This window comes from Pocillopora damicornis, chromosome 12 (genome assembly GCF_964200805.1).
Source record: "Pocillopora damicornis chromosome 12, jaPocDami1.2, whole genome shotgun sequence".
NCBI lineage: Eukaryota > Metazoa > Cnidaria > Anthozoa > Scleractinia > Pocilloporidae > Pocillopora > Pocillopora damicornis.
This window is the reverse complement of record NC_142681.1, coordinates 17,884,707-17,900,118: the sequence shown is the minus strand read 5'-3', so window position 1 is coordinate 17,900,118 and position 15,412 is coordinate 17,884,707. Positions and strand designations below refer to the sequence as shown.

General features: G+C 38.1%; 2 protein-coding genes across 2 annotated transcripts; both read left to right on the top strand.

Annotated features, from left to right (window-relative positions):
- The first annotated feature begins 184 nt into the window (after positions 1-184).
- On the top strand, positions 185-5,610 carry LOC113673716 (putative caffeoyl-CoA O-methyltransferase 3). The gene is made up of 6 exons (XM_089190292.1): positions 185-544; positions 2,481-2,592; positions 3,315-3,433; positions 3,962-4,016; positions 4,563-4,696; positions 5,279-5,610. The coding sequence occupies exons 1-5, from the start codon at positions 329-331 to the stop codon at positions 4,625-4,627; spliced, it is 567 nt and encodes a 188-aa protein (XP_089046418.1). The 5' UTR covers positions 185-328; the 3' UTR covers positions 4,628-4,696; positions 5,279-5,610.
- A 1,705-nt stretch (positions 5,611-7,315) lies between these two features.
- On the top strand, positions 7,316-9,378 carry LOC113673723 (melanocortin receptor 4). The gene has a single exon (XM_027190149.2). It carries the CDS (start codon positions 7,967-7,969, stop codon positions 8,852-8,854), a length of 888 nt encoding a protein of 295 aa, XP_027045950.2. The 5' UTR covers positions 7,316-7,966; the 3' UTR covers positions 8,855-9,378.
- The last annotated feature ends 6,034 nt before the right edge of the window (positions 9,379-15,412 follow it).

Here is a 15,412-nt window from a genome sequence, read left to right as displayed (position 1 = left end):
TGGAAGAATTAAGGATGAAAGAAAAGCAAAATCAACGTAAATAATAGTCCTTGTCTGTTTTTTAGTTTGTTCTGTCTTTTGTTCCACATCCGCATTGGCCATTCTACATTTGCAAAAATTATGGAAAGAGTCTGGACACTATTGTATTTTGGACATTTGCCTCTGGAAAACATAACGCTAACTGCGTGACTCAGACATATGCGAAATGATTCTGTCCTCCACTTGATGCAGTAAAGATTTAAGCAACACACGACCTAACTTCGCACCGACATAGCAAAGGTATTTATCTTCAAGTTATTTACACAACAGTAACCAAGAATTAGAAGCCATGACTAGTAACACAGTCCTTATCGGAGCTGCAGTGTGCTCCTCGCTTGCCGTCGGCTACCTTCTTGGTAAACTCCACGGCTCGCGCCGATATGCAGACGACTATATTCAAAGGCCTGGTAGAAAGTATAAGAAGACTGCTGGATTGAAAACGTTTCTCGAATATGTCGCCAAATACTCCTCTGCAGAGCATCATACAGTCACTGAACTGAGGAGGGTGAGTATTGAACTTTCTAAATAGAATATAAACTGCCTTTCTCAAGAGAAAATAACGTTAAAGTGCTTATGACACGAAATTTTTTGAGTATTTTCTGGTTGATAGCGATATTTTAAATTAGAAATAATCGACCTTGGCGCCTGGCGAGTTCTCCTTGTGTAGGGTTAGGGTTTAGGGTTAGGGTTAGGGTTAGGGTTAGGGTTAGGGTTAGGGTTAGGGTTTAGGCTTTTTTTTTTTTTTTTTTTGGTGCATTTTTTTTTTTGGCGGCCAGAAAGTGACCCCATTAAGCGCGCGGCCAAAACGATCATATTACATAGCTGTAACGTTGAAAACTGTTAAGACACGTCGGCAACTATAGTGGAGAGAGGAGAAATCTAGAGGAAAAGACGAACGTATTTCCTGGCCGGAGTGCCAAGTGGTGTTAGCTACAAGAATAATACACATATACCGAGTATTTCTTTACGCTACTTTCCAAAGGATGTAGTTGCGTGGTTAAAATGGACGCGTTTCGATCGTTGTCATCAATGAGATTTTACTCTTTAATATCATTGGCCTTATGCTCTGTACCGGCTTCGAAGATTGGTTATCTTCAGGGGAATAACCAATGAATTCAGCTAAGAAGAATATCGATTAAGGGGCCTGTTCCCATTACGAACACGATTGTTCGACATTCTTTTCGGCTGCCATTTCGTAAGCGAAGAAAGGTGATCTCCTTATTGTTATTTATTCCACGCGCTAGAGATGTACTTATATTCCTTGTCTTTCCACATGACTACATTTGCGCTTTTCTTATCGTATGAAAATCAAACCAATTGTAGTTTCCATCGTATTTTAATGACAGAACTACATCATTTGTAATAAAGTTCAAACCCTTTCTTGAGCTGATCGATATCCTATAGCGTGAACAGTGCGTAACCTCTGGCGGATATTGGCATAAACCCAAGCTCGAAACGGCCGTATATTCTCCTAACCTAGATTCCCGAAAATCCATCCCACGAGCTATCAATTCTCCCCGCTCTTAAGAATCTAAAAGTAGCAACAGTAGCAATATCATTGTGATAACAGCACTGCAACGAGATAAATAAAGAAACACGAGTTTTATTGAATTAGATGGTGGCGAATCCAAGTGCTGAGTGAAAGTCGATTCATACGAAATATTCATTCACCCATTGGGCGAAATGGGTCATATGGCGATGAGGTTAACTTGAATCAGATTACTCTAAAGAAATTTTTCATCTCTCTTGAGTATGATGTATCACAACTCTCGGTAGAGCTTGCTGAAGGTAGGTTTACATCGTTATCGGTCATAATTTCATGAGTATTTCAACGCGTACATTTGATTTGTAATTTTTACTTGTAGTTATAGTGAATTTAATGCTTAGGATTTTAATTTTTACGGTATTTAGAGTATTGTAAAGCGCCGTGGACAATAAATGGAAGATGGCGCTATGTAAATGTATTTAATTAATTAATAAATCAATTGAATAAGCTCTTTAATGGTATGCAAATTCTCCTCGTCAGCGCCTTAAGAAATGTATAGAGAACAGTGTGGAGAATATGCCTGCTGATATTAGGGAGTAAATGGTTAAAAGAACTCAAGAATTTTGCGTGAAGTTCGATCGAATCTCAAACCTTCCAAACTGGAGTAAAACCGATTTTCAACATAATGCGTGAAGGTAACTTTAAGTTACTCATAAAAAGTGAATTATCTGCCGGTTTCAATTTTGTGACCTCACGATTTACTTAGAATTTTATTGACCAAGAACAGTTTCCGCCTTCTGTGCAAAAGGAGGGTTACATGCTCAAAATTGGCCTGATTCTGCTCAAATCAAACACGACTCGAGGTGACCAATAATAAATGTTTAATTTCGGCATAATTCACGTCCACATGTCCAGCGATTTGCCACTCCACAAACCATTATTTGTTTGTCTTAAGGTAATTTGCGAGAAGCTGGAGGAATTTTCACCTAAGGCGACAGAGGCTGACCAAACAAACTTCATAACTCAGTTGGCAAAAGCGATCGGAGCAAGAAAGGTTCTCGAAGTGGGTATGTTGCGTTTAAAATTGAAATAAACAAAAAATATCACTTTAAATTATCCTCAAACCTGGAGGAAGTTTTAATTTAAAAAGAAGTACAGGTTAAAGGATTGCTTCAACATTATGTAAAAGCAAACCTTATTTCTAAATCCGTGCTGCAAATTTTTGAAAATTTACTGATTTATTGTGGACGAAATTTGTTTCCATCTTTCATTTCTTCGGAGCTGCAGCACTTTTAAAATTTGTCTGATTTTCGCTTCGAAACGATGACATGGACGCTGTTCGTGACATCAATGGAATGAAAGAAAAATGAAAGAGCGGATGAAATCGGAGAGTAACAGAACATTTTATTAGAGATCCTATAAATAGATAATTGAAGACAAGAATGAGACTGACGTCACCAGCCCACTTTTGTCCTCTCCAAGTGTTGATAAAGTAAAAGCAGCCATTGATATAAGCTGTGGAATCACATTTTGAGTAATATAGTAGAGCTATTTAATTTAGTCTAGCTTGTCCCAGTTAGTAGAACGAAGTGCGGCAGTGAACGACGCTTTAGTAACGGGGTTAGGAAAAAAACGAGGGAGGAATGGGTGGAACCAAATTATAATCTCTTTGCGTAGGTCTACTAGCGCTACTATCGTACCGTTTACTTTTCGCTCCGTTTGCGTGAACAGACTAACATAAGTCAAGCCAGTGCTTTTGAATAGTGGACTGTATCATTTTCACACGCAGGGACGTTCGCTGGCACAACTTCACTTAGTATTGCACTTGTTTTACCCGAAGACGGTCAAATGGTAACAATAGATTTCAAGGAGGACTGGGTCTCCACAGGACGCCCAATCTGGGAAAAGGTAAGATCGTCTGCTTTGTTTTATTTTGTTTTGTTTTGTTTTTTTCATACTATATAAAAGTACTGGCGATTCTCTCTACGTGTCAAAAGTGTTTTTTTAAATTTGAAATTACAAATAATCTCAACCAAAATTCTTACTGAAATTTATTATATTGGAACTGTCTGGACCATATAGTTTTACCTTTGTTTTTAGATCAATATTAAGAGACCAACTTTTGTGTGTAATGCTAGCGCAATGTTTTTACGCAAATGTCTGAGGGAAATAGCTTTCCGTGCATATTAAATAGTCGTATCAAGATCTAAGTAACGAATGTGATAATTTTTTAATAGAAAATACTCAATATAAATATTAAATAATATTATTATTTTTATAAATAGGATGTTTGTTATCGCGCACTCACTGTGGGTATTCAAAAGGAGAAAGTATGCAAATAATGTTAGCGATAGTAATAAGCCAATAAGATTCTAGGATTTTGTCATTATTATGACGGTTCATTTGATTAAATAATATTTCACTGCCATTTTACAGGCTGGGGTAAGCCACAAAATTAGGTCCATAATAAAGGACGCAGCCCAGGCTCTCGGTAAGTTACAAACTACGTCAATAGTGTAAGTGACGCATTGAGGATGGTTATCTTAGCTAGCTTTAAAAAGTCATCATTTAAATCGCAAGCCACATACTATCGGGGATGGAGAGTAGGAATGGCGCAGAACGGAGAAGTGAGGATGGAGCAGTGGTGATGGCGCTCACCTGTTATCGCTGTGGCTCGGGTAACATTCTTGCACCAAGTGTTACAAGTGGGTCGAGTGTTATTGTTGGCTTTCGTCCTTGCTCCGAGGGTTTCCTCTCCAGGTCCTCTGTTTTTACACTCTAAGTTCCATAACGACGAGGAAACGGTGAACAAAAAGGGCCACGTCTTAGAATGTTCACTTTTAAATTCCCATTATTACTATTATCATCATTATTATCATTATTATTATTATTACTAATCATGTAACAAAAAAATCCAAGCTTATAAAGTCAGGGTGTTAGACAGGGCAGGAAAGGTTTAACATTCGCCTCAAATCGACTTTCATTTTTTCTCTTTTTCTTTCCTCTATACTTTTCCTTCTATTGCTTTTCTTTTTAGATGAATTGATTGTTAATGGAGAAACTGGAACTTTTGACATGGTTTACATTGACGCAGATAAGTGAAACTATCCTGTGTATTATGATAAATGCATGGAGCTTGTACGCAAAGGAGGAATTATTCTATTGGATGATGTAAGAATGACTCACCTGTATGTTGTATACAAGTTTCGACAAGCTCATAACCTGAGTTGGGAGCCGTGATGAGTTCTGTACTGGCCTTAATTTTTCCACTATCACTAAACCTGAACGCAAATGTTTTTGATCGTGCGAGATAAATTATATGTAAATAGATAAACGCATTTGAAATTGTCTTAGGGGAACATTCGCGGAAAGAGAATTTAAGAAGGAAAACGATCTGTGAAAACGCTCCATAAAAAGAAGAGCTGGAGTTGCTTGATGCAAATCGTATAGTTTTAAGTGCAGTGGGTGAAAAAGATCATATATTCACTGAACTATCTTATCACCATAATTTTTATTGCAAAGAACGATATATGTGCCGATGAAAGCTGTTGAAACCTAACCAATCACAACGGAGAACAATGCGTAACCGGTCCACCCATCTCCACAAGCAGAGTAGCAGCAAGGAGTTAAAATGTGACGATCCATATCGGAAATAATTTTATTGAGAGACAAACGATGATTATTGCATTTTAACGCGATAAACAACCACATTATTTATATAGTGTAATTCGTAATGTTTTATCTTTCATTTAGACGCTATGGGAAGGCTATGTTTGTGACCCAAAGATCAACAAGGATGGCAAAACATCAGAGGTTGAACCACTCGACTATCAGAGAGATTCAATTGAGTTATACAAGTACCACCTTCCGTCAATATACAAAAGGATAGCTGTCCACATGCACGCGTTGAACAAGAAAATAGTTAAGGATCCTCGAGCTCTGGTTAACATCTTACCAGTTGGATCGGGCCTTACCATAGTCACAAAATTGTGACGTGTTATGAATTCTTGACCCATTCATTGTTTTCAGTTTCCACGTAAATGATGATAAATCATGTTTGCTTTCAATAAAGTTATCAAATGCTAAGTAGGCCTGAAAAGATCAGCTTTATGAGGCTATGGTGTGTCCTTCCAGCACTCAATTACTAGTTGAAATCACTAAAATTATTTTTGTGAGAAAGAGGGCAGGATTAGGGACGATAAGACTTACTGCGGTAGACTTTTGTTGACAGTTCTCATAAATTGGTCAGTCGGTTGTCAAAGCCCCGAAATTTTTCCACTCAATTGCTGTATTTTCTCCTCTGTTAACCTTTTGATCCCTAAAATGACAAGGTTCTAATTTCTCCTACCAATATCACCCCTGAATAAACGGTTTAAGTATTGAGAATAAAGGAAATGATCAGCAACTGATGCAGCTCTCAATGGTTTTGGAAATTCTCCCTGTTAGAACCCTAGGGGATGTATAGAGAACAGTATGGAGAATATGCATAATGATGTTAGGGTGTAAAGCAATGGTTAAGCGGTCACCTCTATAAAGCAGTCGCGGTTACCCTTGACTGAGTCCCAACGGCCTGTTAATTCTATAATTGTTCTTCACCTGTATTGAACGGTCACTTCAAGCGGAACCACTGGAATTAAATCAAGAATAATCTTTCCAGAAAAATTTAATCCATGTTTGGCTACCGAAATCAATGTTAATAGCCAAAAGCTGCGTTCATTTGATTGGTCAGTGAAACATGTTTTTATTAGCTGTCAGAAATTTGCCATGAAGTGTTTCAAAAATGCAAGAGATATTCTACTTAAGTTAACTGACAGCTGTTTAATTTGCAAATCATATCGCTTTTCACCCAACACTGGTGACTTGACTGACATTTGTTCTGTTTGTACTCAGCAGAGAGGTAAATCGTTTCAGTTTTGCACGTAAGCTGCGAAAGCAGTTTAATTAGCTAATAAACTTTTCTTCTTTCCATATTCTTTGTCACTATAGCACTGCCCTTTCTCTCAAAAGACAGCATGATGATGTACAAACTTAGACCTAAGGCAGTAAAATCACCCTTTGGCAGGACATATACGTCAAGAAAGGGTAACAAATTGACTCTTGTTACGAGAAAGATATCCTAATTTTGAACCACTGGAAAAATGTTGCAGAAGTTTAATTCATAAAAATATTGACTACAAATGTCAACAGTAGAGAAACATCTTCATTTTACCTTGTGTGTCAAGGAAATAACTGGAAGTTGCCATCTCACTGAACGGACATTTTATTTCCAAGAATCTACTTTCTTAGCATTGGCAGCCCAAAAAGCTACTGTATGTAATACTTGTTTTTCGATCAACGCTGCTCAAACTTGCTAGCCCTGCCCACTCATTTTGTTTTGACTGATAGTAAATTCTAAACTATAAGTAAGTTTAATTCTAAAAAGGTTTTGATGATAGGTTGTTATCTTAAACATTGATTGGCTCAGCCATAATTGTCATAGTGTATTTGGATGAAAGTTAAAGCGAACTTTAATTTCAAAGTGCTGTGTCAATTTATCATGCCAACTGCGTGTAAAAACGAAAACACATACTCACTATTCGACACCTAATGTAAGCGGCATCATCCCCTCCCCCCTTTCTTTTATTGATACGGCTTTTAACACCTGTGCTTCCTTTAACGATTCTAGCCAACGAGATATACCTATCATCAAATCTAGATTCAGTCTCCCGGCAAAGTAACGGCGGAAATTGGTCTGGTATTGAATCGGAGGTTGGTTCATCGCTTTCTTTGGTCTGGTGGGAATAACCTGAATTATTTTCATCATCGCAAGAAGAAGAAGATTTTTTAAAAAAACAACTAACTGGTTCATCGTTTTCTTGGCGGTAGCTGATCTGGGTGTTACTTTCGGATATTTCCCGGCCTCCATGATATGCAAAGTGCTTTTATAGATAGTCGTACAATTTAAATTCAAGTGGAAAAGGAAGCTTTCAGTCCATTAAGTCTGTGTACAATAATTGTGTCGACAAAGACATAAGATTAGTCTCACTGATTGGCTTAGCGTTGTTAAATTGCATATGAGCTAGTAATTATAGCGAACTTTAAAACCAAGATAAATTTATAGTAGCATGTTTATTCATTATGGGACTAGGAAGGTCGCTGCTGCATCATGTAGTTTTATTTCCATGTTCGTAAGGAGCTATTATTTTTGAATAATAGATATCGGAGAGCAATTGGCTGGTGAAGGAAGGACTTCTTCTGTTTGGAAATTTTAATTTGACGCCATTAAGCTTTTTAAAGCTTGAAAGCTCTCGTGACAGCCTCATACAGGGTTGTATTAAAAGAGATCGCCTCCGGGTTGCAATCTGAAACCCGTTGATTTAACATCTATGCTTCCATCAAGAGCCATAGTCGACAGCAAATCTACATTATCATATCCAGATTCAGTCTCACAGCCAGTAAAGGATGGATTTTGACTGGATTGTTGGCTGGTTTTTCACTTTCTTTAGTCTGATGGGAAACACCTGGGTTATTTTCCTCATCGCAAAAAGAAGAAGATTACAAACAACAGCTAACTGGTTCATCCTCTCCTTAGCGGTGGCTGATCTGGGTGTTACTTGTGGATATTTTCCGGCGTCCATGATCTGCAATGTGCTTGTGGATACATGCAACGACGATGTTCGCCTGAGGTTCGCTGATTTCTTCATTGATGCTTCACACATTTGCTTGACCACTTTGGTTGCAGAACGCTATATTGCCATCGTCCATCCCTTAAAATACGTCCGTCTCCTGACGTCAACTAGAACAATTTTCATTATTGCGACCTGTTGGGCAATTCCGTTTTTTTCTCTCGTTTTTCGATTCATCATTTATCTTTTCGGCAGCCAGGATTTTGCTGCAGAAACGGCTAAATTTGGTGTCATCTTCACCGTGCTCTTTGAAGTGTTACCAACAATTCTTCTTTTCTCGGCACATTTTCATATCCTATTAATAGCCCTCAAACTTTCTCGCGAGATGAAAACTCTTTTGAGACAGGTTAAATTTAACGTAGCGACAAATTCAGTGAATATAATGACAGTTAGAAATGTGGGATTAAAATCACCCACGGTGAGGTTGGTAACAGTACTTGTTATAATATTTGTTGCTTATTATGGATTAGAAATCCATGCGTCAATCTGCTTTGACTTTAATTTTTGCGATGTGTCCAAGCATGAATTAGTAGTAGCACATTTGCTGCTTTTAGCCAATAGTACGTTAAATCCTCTTGTTTATGCGTTCCTCAAAGAAGGTATCAAGAGAGAATCAAAAGCTTTCTTTTGCCGCAGAAGGAGACTTCAATTACATCCGTTCTAAGTTCATCGGGGGTAGCAAGCCGGGAGAAGAATTCCTCCCAGGAATTAAAAAGGGAATCAAAAGCTTCCCTTTACCGACTTTACCGCAAAACTTATTTAAAACTAACGTCTTCCAGGTCACAAGACATTTGAAGACCAGCAATGATAGTAAGAAAAACATGGAATTATACTCAACCACCGATCTTTGACAAATAAGTGCGGCGCAAGTAAGAGTAGATTGTCAGTGGTTGAGGTAGCTTCTTTAGCAATTAATGGCTTAAAACAATATTTCAACGCTGCGTTTCAATTAATTTTCGCCTCAAAACTACTCCTACATTGCACACCTCAAAACATGTCAGGCGTTACCTAATTCCCTCTGTCAACTTTGGCGGACAAGCTCTAAGTCTTAAGCACATAGTGCCTGGTTCGTTACACATGAAGTCAATTTTATTTTGAAAGCACTACTTCAAAGTTAACGTAAGAAAGAGATTCATATTTTTAACGTAGGTGATGAAGACCCACAGAGGGCGCGTTCATCAAGATGAGTGTCGCTTAGTTGTGCGTTTCTATGCTATTCTACTATTCTTTATCTTTTTGCTAAATAAAAGTTATTATCAAAAATCTTTGTGGTTTGGTCCCTGTACGATGTCAAAGAAATATTTATGCCAACAACTGCATACAGTTTGATGGTTCAGTAAAAAATGTTTTCCTCAACTGTCATTAGCTGTCATTTGTCGACAGCAAATAAAAAGCTTAATTTTTTGCTGGTGCATATTCATGTTAGCCTTTGAGAGCACATGTTTTTATAATTTCTGCGTTCAAAATTACTCGCGGAAAGTTCACCAAGTGCTCAGCGTGATCAGTGAATTAAGAATGCACGTTATTTAGTCTGGGATCTTAGGCTACTGAATCCGTTTACGGCAGCGTGGAGCTCTGCCAGTACCAATCGCTTTCACAAATTATTTTTTTTCTTTTCTTGACAGAATGATACTTTTTCTCTCTTCTTTGGGCCTGTTTTTTTCTTCTTTTTTTTCCTTTTTTTTACCAGAATTTCTTCCGCTTTTGATTTTTCCAGGAGCAACGATTTTTCCACAAGCAAAGAGCTTCCACGTGTGAATTTTACGAAGCGCGCGATGCAAACAAAACATGTGAACAACTTTTGAAAAGAGCCCCAAGATGAGCGGTTGTCGCGAAAATTCCCCCAGCAGAAAACCTCCTTTAAAAAAAATCGCGATTTTTTTAAATACAAGTCTATGTGCGGCTGGCTGATACGTTTAAAGATATCAACTACATGCCTATTGGACAACAATTTCACCGTAAGATAAAGATGTTCCTCTAACGTTAACATGTTTATTCATTTTATTACAAATTATTTGTTCGCAGTAATTTTAATAATACTTTGTGGTTAAAAAAAAATTTAATAGAAAAGTCAATAAAGTCGCCAGAGAGTAAAGACGATATTATCTGCAAATTTCACAACTACATGCTGTCTCACAGACAGTAAACGATGCATTTAGACCGGTTTGGAATCGTAGGTTGGTTTTTCACTTTCTTCGGTCTGTTGGGAAACAGCTGGGTTATTTTCATCATCGCGAGAAGAAGAAGGTTACAGACAACAACAAAGTGGTTCATCGGTGGCCGATCTGGGTGGTACTTGCGTGAATCTTCCGCGGTATCCATGATCTGCGATGTGTTTGTGAATACATGCAACAAACGCGTTCGTCTAATATCCGCTGACTTCTTCATAGAAGCTTCTATCATTTTCTTGACTGCTATGATTGCTGAACGCTATATCACTATCGTTCATTCGTTCAAATATGTCCGTTTCCTGACGTCCTCCAGGACAGTCGTTATTATTGGAGCTGTTGGACAATTCCATTTCTTTTCGCCATTTGCCAAACTATCATCCATCTTGGCAGCAGCGAGCATTTCGTCGCAGACTTGTATAAATTCGGTGTAATTTATAAAATGCTCTTCGTATTGTTATCAATAATATTTCTTTTCGTAGCGCATCATCATATTCTATTAATTGCTTGCAAACTCTCTCGCGAGATGAAATCACTTTTAAAACAGGTCAGATTTAACGTAGGAGCAAATTCAGTGAGAATAATGGAAGTTAGAAACGTTGGATTAAAAACTTCCACAGTGAAGTTGGTAACTAAACTTGTTATCATATTCATTTCATGTTACGGACTAGGAATCCACAACATAATCTGCGTCTACTTTAATCTTTGTGTTCCGTCTAAACATGAAATACTGGCATTTCGTTTGTTAAATTTGGCCAATTCTACGCTAAATCCTCTTGTGCACGCGTTCCTTAAAGATGATATCAAGAGAGATTCAAAACCTTTGCTCTGCCGTAGGAGGAAACTAAAACTAGGTCCCTTCCAAAGTCATCCAGAGTAACCACCAGTGTGAAGAATGCTATCTAACAATGAAGACCACAAAATGGGTAATGAACGAAACACGGCTAATGAAGTTAATCAAAGTGATTTAATTCTAACCCCAATTGTAGTAAGAAAATAAGTCAGGAAGTAAAACGCTAGGCTACGGAAGGATTTCAAAAGTATGCTTTGTCTTAAATTCACTGGGATGCACGCTGATCAAAGATGTAGAGGGGGAATCAAGAGGCTTGCTCATTTTACAGGAAAATGCATTCAAAATTACAGTATCCCAGGTCACAAGACGCAAGAAGACAACTGCAAAAAGACCAGCACTTTAGTTCAGAGAAAATAAGAGCTGGTCAGGGTGGTGAGATTTCTGTATGACTTACGACGGCATTTCAAGTTTCTTTGCCGTTTCGCATCACCGTAATCTGATCCATTACCCCACTGTACATGCAGATTCTGCAGTGCCAGGAAAGGTAGATCGTTACTGAAGTTACTGATTTTCCTCAATAAAATTTGGTGGACAAGTCTCTCTGTCTTAAGCACGCTCTCTGCCTACTTCATGACACATGAAGTCAATTTTATTTTGGAAAAGCTCTAAAGTTTCAAAGCTATTGTAATAACGAGATTGAGGTTTCCACTGAACCTAGCCAGCAGATTAGGCCGCATTCATCAAGCTAATTGCGTAGTTGCTCGCCGCGTTTCTGATTGTACGTGACTGTTTAACTTTTCCCTGAATAAAAATCATTATTAAACATTTTTGAGTTTTGGTTTCTGCACGATGTGAAAGCAACTCCCCTCTGCCAACAGCTAAACACATTTGATGGGTCTGAAACATTTTTCGTAAGCTGACATAAATTGACCATTCAGCGTTTGGGACTCTTAAGTGAAGGGAACGCTTCTCGATAGAAAATAAAAGCTCATTTTTCCTACTTCTGATATCAGCTCGCGAGAGCAGATGCCTTTTCAGCTTTTGGGTCTAAAATAACAAGCTAAAAGTTGACTAAGTGCTCAAGGTGATGGATGAATTAAGAATGGGCATTCCTTAGTCTCAGATCTTACGCTACTGCATCCGTTTATGTTTAACACCTAATAATATACATGGAAAAATTACTCAGTTCTGATTGGCTAAGATAAATGCAGTTTTCAGGTAATTCAATGCAGAAGAATCCAACGCCGAAATTAAAAACAAACATGGTTAAACCTCGGAAACGACGATTCCATTTCATCAAAAGTGATTCGGACACAGACTGAACAATTCCTTGAATTTTTTTGCACTTTAAAGATGCGAAGATATCATTGCATATTATTGTTTTGATCGTACGCGGTTGTTTTGACCGAACGCACGGTTTGAATAAATTATTTATTGCACTTGATGCGCGCGCTTTACTCATGTTTAATTATGATAGACCATCTCGTATTTTTCCATGTATATTATTAACAGGTAATCACATGATTTTTCTCGTGCAATTTGGAATAAACATGCACTTGTTAATTTTTTCAAAGACCACAAATTGCACTCGCCCTACGGGCTCGTGCAATTTTGTTAGTCTTTGAAAAAATTTACTCGTGCTTATTTATTCCAAATTGCACTCGAAATCATGTGATTACCTATACAAATATAACAATACAAGAAGCTGTCTTCCTCTGCAATCTTGTAATCAAAAAAACTTTTTCTAGCCCTATATGTCCATTAAATGTAGAGAACGTTTTAATTAGGCAAAGAGAAAGTTGTCTAATTTCACTTACTCTCTAGCTACGTAACTGACATTTCTACTGTTGTCACTCAGCAGAGTGGTAAATCATTTAGTTTTCAACACAGGCTACGAATTAAGTTTAATCAACTAACACTTTGATTCGCCCCATATTCCTTGTCACCAAAGCAATTTTTTTATTTTCACAGTACAGCACGATATTATGCAAACCTTGACCTAAGGCAATGGATCGTCCTCAGACAATCCATCAACTGAAGAAAGTAGCAGATGGATTCTTGTTCCAATGTATCGATCTAATTTTGAACAACAAAGTGTTGGTAAAATGACTCCAGAACTAATTCCACGCTATGCTCTGTCTGAAATTTGCGTTTCTGCGCGCTTACTGAAGACGTAAAAGGGGATTCAAAAGTCTCCCTTTACCGACTATACCGCAAAACCCATTCAAAGCTAAAGTCTCCCTGGTCACAAGACGTTTGAAGACCAGCAATGATGGTTAGAAAAAAAAGAAATAATACTTAACCAATGATCCGAGGCCTTGAAATATAGAGTTATACATTAATAGTTTAATTTATACAGTTTTTTAAGAGGAATTAAAGTAGTAATGCACAATTCTTTCGGTTGAGGTAGTAAGTCTTCCATTTCAGTCCATTCATTGCAGGTGTGTCGATTATGATAATAAAATAAGTCTTACTGATTGGCTAGGGGTTGGAAAATTGCAAATGGATCAAAAATTATAGCGAACTTTAATTGCACAGTAAACGATATTTGAAATATGTTTATTCTTGATGGAGGCAAGACACACTACGCGGATCTACCACGTCAAGAGCACATAAAAAAGGAAACATATCCACCATGCAACACCCAGTGAGGACAGATTTATTTACCACTATTTCTTACATGGCTTTTAATAACCATGTTTTTACTACGTCCTACTTTTTTGAAGAAAACGCTTTTTACATTTAGGCTTATTCAAGATCAGCCTTCGAGCAGGCTTTCGAGTTACGTCACGACCAGCTCGTGTCTCATAGTTTCGCAGCCGCTTCTGCCGCAGCCATCGCAGTGAAGCGCCTATCGAGGAGTGTTCGCAGGCTTGAGAGTAATGAAGCAAAAACCTTAGCCGGTGCAGTAATCCATCTCACAATTGTAACTCATTCATTGGGTATAACAAAGGTTATTCTACATTGTCGTGAATTAAGCTTATGTAATTACCCTCTAGGTGGTTGACTCAAGTCTCACGAGCGAACAATAACATATACTTTCCGAAAAAGAAGTTGGGCGGCTGTCACCCTTCTGGTTTGCGCTTTGTTGCAACCTCTCAGCCTAAATTACACTTAACAGAGGGTGTGTTGCGTTGTATCAATGATACTGCCATTGCACGAAGAAGGTACATTTAGTGAGGCTGAGAAGTTGCAACACCTGGATCGCTTTGCTGATTAATATATTTGAATATAAGGCAATGGTATGGAACGGGTATGCTCTATTAGTTTGCAAGCTCATAATTGTCCATGTTGACAAAAATGTCCATAAATGCCAAAATTGTGCAAAAATAAAATAAAACTTAGTAAGAATAAGTGACGTTACCCATCATCGTTAGTAGGCACGCCATCAGGAGCTTTTAGCAAATGAAGAAAGACTTTTGAAATTTGTTGTCCAATTACCATTAACTGATATCTTTAAGCTCTTTAGGCAGCCGTGTGCAGAGTTGTATCAAAGAGGTCTCCTCCGACTCGCATCTGAAGACTCGTTCTACTGACTGATATCAGCTTTCTTCAACGCTCTAAGTCGACAACAAATTTACGTTATCAGAGAAGATTCAGTGAGACAACCAGCAAAAAATGGATTTTATCCTGGTAGTTATTCTGTTTTTCATCTTCTTAAGTTTGGTGGGAAACAGCTGGGTTATTTTCATCATCGCAAGAAAGAGAAGATTACAGACAACAGCCAACTGGTTCATTCTTTCCTTGGCGGCGGCTGATCTGGGTGTTACTTGTGTACTTGCGCCCTACACGATCTGCGACGTGATTTTGGATACGTGTAAGGAAGAAGTTGTTGAGATTTTCGCCTTTTTCTTCGTGAACGTCTCCGCCATCGGGTTGATCGCCACGGTCGCAGAACGCTATGTTGCAATCGTGCATTCGCTGAAATACGTCCGCATCTTCAGGACCACCAGAAGAACATTTATTATTATTGGGACCTGTTGGGGATTTCCATTTCTATTCACCGTTTTGAGACGCGCCATGAATCTTGCCGACGGCAGACATTCGGTTGTTAAAACCCGTATAGTCGAAGTTATTCACATTTTTCTTTTTTTAGTGGTACCAACAGTGCTTCTCTTGACAGCACATTTTCATATCCTACTAATTGCTCGCAAACTTTCTCTGCAAATGAGAACTCTCATGAAACAAGTTAGATTTAACATAACCGCAAACTCTTTGAAAACAAAGGAAATTAGAAACGTGGGACTAAAAGCATCCACAG

Excerpts from the sequence above, each read along its gene's own strand:
- LOC113673716 (XM_089190292.1), top strand. The coding sequence starts at position 329 with ATGACTAGTAACACAGTCCTTATCGGAGCTGCAGTGTGCTCCTCGCTT. Across the intron at positions 2,593-3,314 it reads AAGAAAGGTTCTCGAAGTGG|GGACGTTCGCTGGCACAACT; the intron begins GTATGTTGCGTT and ends TTTCACACGCAG. Across the intron at positions 4,017-4,562 it reads GGACGCAGCCCAGGCTCTCG|ATGAATTGATTGTTAATGGA; the intron begins GTAAGTTACAAA and ends TTTTCTTTTTAG.
- LOC113673723 (XM_027190149.2), top strand. The coding sequence starts at position 7,967 with ATGGATTTTGACTGGATTGTTGGCTGGTTTTTCACTTTCTTTAGTCTG.